Source organism: Micropterus dolomieu, linkage group LG04 (genome assembly GCF_021292245.1).
Source record: "Micropterus dolomieu isolate WLL.071019.BEF.003 ecotype Adirondacks linkage group LG04, ASM2129224v1, whole genome shotgun sequence".
NCBI lineage: Eukaryota > Metazoa > Chordata > Actinopteri > Centrarchiformes > Centrarchidae > Micropterus > Micropterus dolomieu.
This window is the reverse complement of record NC_060153.1, coordinates 13,754,528-13,763,934: the sequence shown is the minus strand read 5'-3', so window position 1 is coordinate 13,763,934 and position 9,407 is coordinate 13,754,528. Positions and strand designations below refer to the sequence as shown.

The 9,407-nt window shown below is 42.0% G+C and overlaps 2 protein-coding genes and 1 long non-coding RNA gene across 3 annotated transcripts in view; 1 reads left to right on the top strand and 2 right to left on the bottom strand.

Annotated features, from left to right (window-relative positions):
• The window catches only part of LOC123969690 (thrombospondin type-1 domain-containing protein 4-like), a 4,416-nt gene extending 207 nt beyond the window's left edge, over positions 1–4,209 (bottom strand). The window contains exons 1-5 of the mRNA XM_046047309.1: positions 3,822–4,209; positions 3,007–3,136; positions 2,688–2,863; positions 2,432–2,540; positions 2,287–2,313 (exon numbers count right to left, since the gene is read on the bottom strand). Coding sequence (XP_045903265.1) covers positions 2,287–2,313; positions 2,432–2,540; positions 2,688–2,863; positions 3,007–3,136; positions 3,822–3,956 — 577 coding nt within the window. The 5' untranslated portion in view covers positions 3,957–4,209. The remainder of the gene's footprint in view (positions 1–2,286; positions 2,314–2,431; positions 2,541–2,687; positions 2,864–3,006; positions 3,137–3,821) is intronic.
• A 3,731-nt stretch (positions 4,210–7,940) lies between these two features.
• Positions 7,941–8,835, bottom strand: LOC123969178. Its single transcript, XR_006824656.1, has 3 exons — positions 8,755–8,835; positions 8,193–8,267; positions 7,941–8,079 (listed from the first exon to the last, which is right to left on the bottom strand). It is a non-coding gene; the product is annotated as an uncharacterized LOC123969178 (long non-coding RNA).
• A 243-nt stretch (positions 8,836–9,078) lies between these two features.
• melk (maternal embryonic leucine zipper kinase) overlaps positions 9,079–9,407 on the top strand; it is a gene marked incomplete at its 5' end in the record, with an annotated part of 32,808 nt that continues 32,479 nt past the window's right edge. The window contains 1 exon segment of the mRNA XM_046046298.1: positions 9,079–9,142.

The window sequence follows — 9,407 nt, the reverse complement described above, 5'->3', positions numbered from 1 at the left end:
GCTCCTCTCCTGTGGAACCAGGTTCCAGTTTGGGTTCAGGAGGCAGACACCATCTCCACATTTAAGAGTAGGCTTAAGACTTTCCTCTTTGATAAAGCTTATAGTTAGGGCTGGCTCAGGTGAGTCCTGAACCATCCCTTAGTTATGCTGCTATAGGCCTAGACTGCCGGGGGATTTCCCATGATGCACTGAGCTCCTCTCTCCTCTACTTTCTCTCCCTCTGTATGCAACCTCATCCCATTATTGCATGTTACTAACACAACTTCTCCCCTTTCCCGTAGTCTTGTGCTTTCTCGTCCCTCTCCTCTCCTCCTATCACTTCTTGCAGGTTTTCTGGCTCTGGAGCTGTGGAGTCTGGATCTGTGGCTGCGGGTCACCTGCTGCCCCCGTGTTCCTGCTTGACACCCTCTGCTACAACAACTATTGTTACTAGTCCTATTATTATTATTGTTATTATAATCATTAACATTACGATTGTTATCATTAACACTACTCTAAATATCTATAACATTTTTCATTTAGTCTATAGCAACATCACCTTTACTGTCTGTACCTCTGTGTGTGTATATTGTGTAGGCTGCCTCCCTCCCCTCTCTTTTCTTCCATCCCTCTCTTTTTCTCTCTGTTCCTCTCCTGCCCTCTCCCTCTCTCTCTCTCTCTCTCTCTCTCTCTCTCTCTCTCTCTCCCCCTCTCTCTCTCTCTTGTCGTCTCTCTCTCTCTCCCTCTCTCTCTCCCTCTCTCTCCTTCACCCCCAACCGGTCGAGGCAGATGGCCGCCCACCCTGAGCCATGGTTCTGCTCGAGGTTTCTGCCTCTTAAAAGGAAGTTTTTTCTTGCCTCTGTCACCTAGTGCTTACTCTTGGTGGGAACTGTTGGGCTTCTGTAAATAGCATCATAGAGTACGGTCTAGACCTGCTCTTTTATGAAAAGGCTGTGAGATAACTGTTGTTGTGATTTGGCGCTATATAAATAAAATTGAATTGAAAATTGAATTGAACTAATTGTGGCTCATATTGGACCTTAGGTCTGTGTGTGTATACAGACTGTGTTTGATTGACACCTCCATCACTTTCTTGTTTTCTTTTTTTCACCTGTTTGGGTGGGATAAATTACACCTTCTTATTAATAAGTGAGCTGTGTCCTTAATTATTCCCTATTCCTTATAATAGACACTGAATAGTTTACTCTATAGTGAACAGTAAAGTGAGATTTTGGACACTAAATATCATCCGTTGGGGTCACCACTAAAAGGTGTAGTGCCACACGGCAGTCATTTTTGCATCCATCAAATGTGACCCATTGCATTATGTTTTTTTAATCAAAAAGTAGTGTATATGCCAAGGACAAAAATATTTTTTTCCACTTTTGGAATTTCTGAGGGGACTGTTTAGTGGAAACATTGCTCAACATTCAAACATTCACACGCAACACACAAGTAAATATAGTGCACTATAGAGTAACTATATCTGGGAGTGATTTCAGACACGGCCATGGGGTCTGGTGAACTACTGTAATGCTCCGTTCCAGACTGCTCGGAACTGGGCAATTTCCAGTTGAAATATCTGACTTCTGACCTAAAAGCATTCCCAATGCATGGTGGTGCATGACGCCAAAAGTGAACAAAAAACATGGTTAACATGCAAATATCCTTGATGTTGCCTTTTAGTTTATGGTTTACCATTTACAATGTGCTTCCATGGGAGCTGCCATTTTCATGTGATGTCATTCAGCTGGTACTCGTGAAGTCTGGGTACATATTGTTTCTCCGAGTTCACAAGTAGGAACTCAAGTGACATGGTACCATGATAATTTTTCTAGTTGGAGGTCGTAAATTTCCCAGTTCCGAATTGCCTGGAATGCAGCAATAAATCCCAGCAAAGCTCCACCTTCCTTCAACATGAGTAGGGGTTTAATCAGCTGCAATAATGCTAAACACCTGTTTGGATGTGCTTTAAGAATAGTTAGTTCGTTAGTAATAGTTTTTTTAAGATCCCTGGAAATATCAACAGACACAAATCAAGCTTTCTTTAATCTCTTTAATGAAGGTTAAATATTAGGCAATGAAATGAAATATGGCCCAAGAGACTGATTATTGTCTCAGTGTGCGGTAAGAGGTCTTTGCCAGAACTAAGTTTGGCTGCATGCCCGTATCAAATGTTATCAAAATTCTAATAAAATTTTTAAAAGGACAGTTTTTCTGAAAATTATACATATTGGCATAACCATGGCCCTGTGGTGAAATGTGGGCTGAACACACACACAATGTACTGTACATACAAACACAAACAGAGGCATCTGGTATGTGTTATGTTCCCTGAGGGCAAACAACAATATTTAGTATGAGAAAATGGTACTGTGGTCATTAAGGGTCACTCTAAAAAAGTTGTAAGTGTGTGTGTTTGTGCGTTTGTGTGTTTAGTGCGTGCACTCACCCAGGGGCTGAATATCAGAAGGTGCGTCTGGTTCAGGAGTGGAGTGAGCCATTTGTAAAGGCACACTGTATTCATAGTATACACTGGGACCTGGTTGCTGGTAGATCAACTGTGGGGACAGAGGGAGAGAGATGAGGGGTATGTGGTATATGATGACATGTAGTAGTATTGTTTGTGTACAGTATTAATGTATTTGAAAAAGAGCTGTGGGAAATATGCTGCTCCCATGGTGTGTGCCATGCAGTTTGCATCTCACATAAACATGCAGGTCCTCAATCAGCGGCCCGGGTGCAGTGATGGACTCCCCGTTGCGAGAGCGGATTTCATTGGGTCGTTGGTACGTCAGCCGTGTTCCTACAGCAATAAAGATCCCGGGCCTGTCAATCACCCAGTTGCCATTGATGATGGAGAGACCACTTTTGGTCTGCAGAGCTGGAAAAAAACCCAGTGTTCGTCAATCACTCCAGGGTTTGTCATTCTGAACGTATTTCTGCTGTGTGTGTGTGTGTGTGTGTGTGTGTGTGTGTGTGCGTGTGTGAGCGTGTGTGTGTGAGCGTGTGTGTGTGTGTGTGTACCCAGGTAGTTTCGGCTCTTTATCGTCTCCTGTATGCTGATGTTGCGTGCTCCTGCAGGAATCTCTGCAACCTTATGGTAGCCAACATGGAGGAAAATCCGAGAGAAATTCCCCTTCACTACCTGAAACCTCTGCCAACACACACATTCACACACTTTTACGCGCACAAAGCCACAGGTAGAAACACTGGATGTGCCCACGCAGGTATATCAGCGTACACTCTGTGCATGCTCTCTGCACCATCACAGACATGTGTTTCAACAGTATAATCATAAATTCTGCTGGATCATATTGCTGCTCTTTTTCTCCCGTTTTTATTCGTTCATCCTGCTCTCCAACTCTCTCCCTCTCTCTCTTGCTGGAAATCCCACAGCTCGCTCAGTCCAGTCCAACACTTGGTTTGAGTTGGGCAACCTTTCTGGTCTTCCTCTGCACTCCTCCAAGTTTAGAGCTGATATTTTCTGTTCTTTTTGTGTCGTGTCTATTTTAATTGGCCCCTCTGGTTCTTTCCATTTGATGCTTTATTCACAATTTGATGTATTGATATGTTAGTTATTATTTAGCCTGAGTGACAAAGACCAGTGGTCTTGTTATAGTTGTATTTTAGCTGTAGTGTCCATAACAACAGCAAACTCCAATATGCTAAAAGTTAAATACAGCTATGATTTTGGTATTACTCAGCGAAGTATGTCTTTTATGCAAATAAATAGCTAACACAACTCTTAAAAAGCTTGCATAAACTATTAAACTACAAGTTGAAACATGCATTTAGCAATATATGAATGATATTTTTCCCTGACCATGTCAATGTCTTACCTCCAGAGGGGTTGGGCTGGCTTTGGTATCCGAGGGAAGAGCACCTGAGGTTAGGTAGAGAAGACAGATGAGGTGGAGGAGAGCCGGAGCTCGACCCTGCCACAGGGAGCTGAGCTGCTGCCACAATCCAGCCATGGAGAGACTGAAGGAGGAGGACACTCACACACACATACACACACATGTTTAACGGGGGAGTGTGTGTTTGTGAGGTTGGCTCGAGGGGTGGGAGGGGGGCGAAAAAAGACAAAGTTTGGGAGGGATGTAAGGAGAACTGTTGAGAGAGAGTGTTTGAAAATTGCAGGCAGATTTTTGTTGTTTCAAGTTGAAGTCACACCCATTTTGCACCTCAGTATGAATGTTGTGACAGCTCATGATGTGGCATGTCGTTTGTGGCATGAGGACAGGCTCCTGTAGTGTATCCTAAAGCTTATCCAAAAACAATATCTCTCCCTGTGAGTCGTCATGCAATATTGTGAGGCTTTGGACACACATCACTCTTGATCTCGCTCTGACTTCTCCACCCACTTCTTGTTTTCACTTTATAAGGCTTTTCTTGTTCTTGAGTTATTCCTTCTTTCTTTTCTTTTTTTTTCATTTCACTGACGATGGAAAAAATGAAGGATGAAAAATCTAAATTAAAAATACCACAGTAAGAATGCACTTTATTGAGGATAATAGAAAAAATATGTTAAATCTGTTGACAGCTTATCACATTCTCTCTCATGGCGCGCCCTGTACTGAACACAACACATGAAATGTAGTTGTGCTCTATAGTGATTCAGTATCCCTTCATCAGTGATTCACACCCACAGGATGGCAATTTTATAAGTGACTCAGTTCACCACCATACCATGTCAGGGAACAATCAGATCGATTCCGAAATTACTGTAAATCCACTTGCCAGGAATAAAAACCCCACAGTGACACACTACCAAAGTCTTCATCTGAAGAGGTTATGGTAATATTTGCATGGACATAAATGAGCTGGAGAAGTACACACATGGGTACAATATATTCCCCTGGCTGAATGTTTTAGTTCTGGGCAGGGGACTGTTTTAGCCCTCTAAACACACAATGTAGGGTAGCTTGCCTGGCTTGTTTTATGTTAGGGAGTGAAGAGAGCTGTAAATATCAGAAACTACTTTAAACATCGACTGCAACTTAATGTCGCAGAGTGGGGAAATTTAGAGGGATGGAGCAGAGACAATGTGTTTTTCCTACCTGTTTTGTGCTTGTAGGAGTACATTTCAGATTCGCCTTAGATTGCCAGCTGATCGACACCACAGCTGTTCACAATATGGGTGTGAAATTGCCAGGGCTTGTGAATTTCACAACTTCTCTAGGATTGTGTGTGTGCTTGTGTAGGTGCACATGTTTGTGTGTAGTTAGACCTTGCAAAGATATACGAGTCACATGTGCGTGGATAAAATGCCCTGGTGCGATGTCCATAATGCGCTGTGAATCAGTCGGGTCCCTGTAAAAGCAGCATGAGTGAGAAAGACAAGCAGACTGTAATCCTGCAAAGCTCTGTGAAACCTTATAAGGACGCTGGAGGAGAGAGGTGACGCCACTGTATCATTTCCTCTGTCTTTGTGTCTTTGTCTGCGTCTGTCTCTCTGTGTGAGTGTTTGGCACTGCGCCCTTTGACCTGAGATCCAGAAGGACATGTCTTGCAGAAAAAAACATTAGTATAGCATAAACCTACACACACATGCTGTACATCTAAAGACACTAAACATGCATGCTTCCCCTTTCTCCTCTCCTCTCTGGCTCACAGCCAGATCTTAGACGCCGGTCCCCTGCAGTGAATACCCCGTAGTCGCTGAGCTATGACACAGGCATTCTGGGAGCCTCCAAAAGTCTGTCAGAGAATACTGAGAATTCTGTCCAAGACAGGCGCTGCTAGGGCTACAATGTCTGTTTTCCACTGTGACAGCTTAATAGCTGCCATGTCTGATTACACACACACACACACTGTGAGTCCTTGAGAGCGGCTAGAAGTGGTACAGCAGCTCCTTAACACACAGATCTGCTCAAACAGTGACATGCACAAGCATATAGCCATACATGCAGACAGTACACAGACAAACCTATGCCGCATGCCACCAAGAACACCGATACAGGTTAATATTACAATATTCTTTAAAGGTGATCTTCTGCTGCTTTTGGCACGATTACATTGGGATTAAGCTAATGATGTTGAGTATGCCAGACTGCTATGATTCAGAACTGAAGCTTGTATATGTGAAACTTAACTGGCAAACCCTCAAGCAAACGCAGGCTGGCCATGGCTATGGAAGGCCTGTGCTGTCTGTGAAAACCATTGACTTAACAGAACTTGCCCTCAAAAGCATTACATCCATTTATATAGCTTTATTCATGAAAAAAAAACTTTTCTCTTGAGTTGCATCTTATAAAAGGACCCAAAGGGGGAACACCCACTGGCTTACAGTATGTTACAGTACACTGAAAATATCTTATAGTGTGCAGTAAAAAAGAATCAACAATGTGTGACTATTTAAAATCTGTTTTTGTCAGTGTTTCTCTGTATAGCCAGTAATTTAGTGTGTGTGTGTGTGTGTGTGTGTGTGTGTGTGTGTGTGTGTGTGTGTGTGTATGTGTTTGTGTGTGAGTCCTAGCTGGCCAATTTCACCACAAAACACGAAAAAGAAAAGAAGAAAAATGGTAAAAGACACTGAGACTTAACAATACAGTCGACAGATATTTAGCTCAACACTGAAATCAAAGATATCTCTTCCTTACATCCCCTGATTGTCTAAATATTTCTCTCTTCTCGATTTCCCTCTTTTTCTCATCTTCCCCTTCTCCTTTCCGTTTTCTTCTCTCCTTACATTTGCTTTACCCTTGCTTTTCCTCCAGCTGTGGGTTGTTTGATGTCCTACTGTCCCGTCCTGGCCAGCTGCCCCAGAAACCAAATGAGTGGTTCTGTAATGCCGCTGACACCTGGACGTCCCCTAATCACCTGTTACTTCCCTAACGACCAACTCCTTTCCTAACGACCATGAGAAACACAGGGCGACCACCGATCAATCACTGAAATTCCTCTGCAGCTGTTTGTCAGTGCGTGCAGGATGTAATATTTTCACTTGGTAAACATGTTTTAGATTTTAGAGGCTAATGCATGACTGGGACGGCCAGTTACAAGACCTAAGAAGCTTGTTGTCTTGCTGCTTAGCGCTTCAAAGCTGACCTGTCCCTAATTGACAAGAACATGTGCAGTATGTTTCCAGTGCATTTGAAGCAGGACAGTGACCACAAGAGAATTGGTTACTGTGGCATTTACAGCGCAACAAATAAATGTGACAGTGAGAGTGGTCGTATACAGTCATTACAGATGACTGACTAGAAGAAAGGGGTCTGTTAAAAAGCATCCAGTGGTCTCTGAGCTCACCTCTCACCTTTTCCTAATTACAAGCTTGAGACATGCAGGTGAAGGCACACACATCTTCTGACACCATAAATACACCTCACTTGGTGAGCTACTGAAACCACATACCTACGGGGTCAAGCACAACAGTTTACACACTTCATCACACAGGATGCTTTTCATCCTAAAGGTTGTATATACCTGCCCATGATTGCACATGTTTGCAGCTAACCATTACTTTTCACAAAGGTGCTGCCATCCGTGTGCAACATATCAGGCTGTGGAATTTATTTTTTTTGGTACCTCAGGACCTCAGTCAAACAACGTTGCACAGAGGGTGTACAATAAGGTTAGTTTTATTTATACAATGTGGGTATGAGTGTGAGGAGATGAATGACAAATTTAATGAAAATGTTTGACTGCCATGAGCCTCCACAACAGCTACAGTGCCAATTGGCAAAGACTCTGGAACTCTATCGTAGGGATGACCACCAATCTTCCAAATGATATTCCTCTGATTTGTCATCTTGATGATGGTGGTGGTGAGTGCAGTCTAACATGTCATTCTGCGGGTCTTCAGTGTGGTTGAGATTAATGGAATGAAAAGGCCATAGCATATGATGTGATTTTCATACTCATGAAACCATTCAGTGAGTGGAAAATGTTTCATCACAGGATAAAGGTAATCACTCAGAATATATGTGTATTGATTCATAATGTCCACTTCCTCTAATGAGATAAGTGGACCCAAACGACACCAGGAAAATGTCTCCCATAACCTTACAGAGCAACTGGACACCTTTACTGTAGGGACATTCAGGCCTATACTGCACTGTTCTCTTGATGTACACCAACCATGCACTTGCTGACCTGTCAAGAACATTAAGAAGGGGAACGCTTTAGTAGCCAAATGTTTACAGCGCAGGCCACATAACTGCAACATCCACAGTTTGATTCCAGCTTGGGACTTGCTGCATACATACCATCCTGTCTCTCGTTCCCTGGTTTCCTTTCTGCCTCTTCACTGTTGAATGTCCAATAAAGGCAACAAAAAAAATCTTTAAAAAAGAATAAGGTGAAGTATGACTCATCTGACCATATCACAGGTTTTGAACCATTAAACTCCCAAATGTGCATCTGTATCCCAGAAATTAAACCATGTACCGTTTGATCTGTTCCTTTTGCAGTGGTGTTAAATAGCTGACTACTTCACAGATTAAGATTAGCATATAAAATATTGTAATACAGATAATAAGCTACACAACATAATAATAATAATAACAGTGACAGGGGTCATTTGATACTTTATGGGAATGTCCGATAATACTTAGATTCTACTTAGGTAGAAATTTGAATGAAGGACTTATTATATTTGTTATTGAGTATATTATTGATGTGTTATTGCTAATTCATTCTATGATGCACAAATAGGGATGCTTCTGCATTTGCTACGTTTAACTCCTTATGTATCCGGGTTTTTCTCTTAGTCTTTATGGATGTATGTATGTATGTGTGTATACACAGTTTCCTTTTTATGAGGCACACCTGGCTAAAACTAATGCAGTCTACCTTCATAAAGGTTACAACTCATTTACAATGGGAGGTGTTTCCATTTGTTCACCCCATCTATATGGAGGGGAGAAAAAAACAACAGTAAGTATGATGCAGTACAATTCAATCACAAAGTAAACATAGTCTCCAAAATGACCATAAAGTAAAAAAAATAATCATCTACCTTTTTTATAGTCGCAGTACCATTATTTACCACAAAGGGGCAGACGAAGCACAAACCGGAAACAGGAAATGGAGGCAACGTCGACGTGCGAAATTCAAATTTCTGTAACAAAACATCTCTGCATGAAGGCTTGTCTAAATGGCACATGGTTGTTAACAGATTTTACCTTCTTTATCTCCCGTTTTAATACAGATTCAGGTAAATACGTAACGTCATTTACTAAACGTTAGCGTTTCGTATCTTATTGTTTACTACTTTTGGTGGTATTAACGATTTTTATCGGCCAACGTTAAGTACAAATCTTTTTTTAGCGTTAGCTAACTTAATCGACGTTAGCTCGTCAGAAGATGTTAACAAACTAACGTTTATGTTGAACACAGAGAGAGTTGCGTGTTTTCCACTTGAACTGTGTGTTTTAGCGAGTTGAGTGGCTAACACTTCTGCTAAACCGTTTTCTCCCACC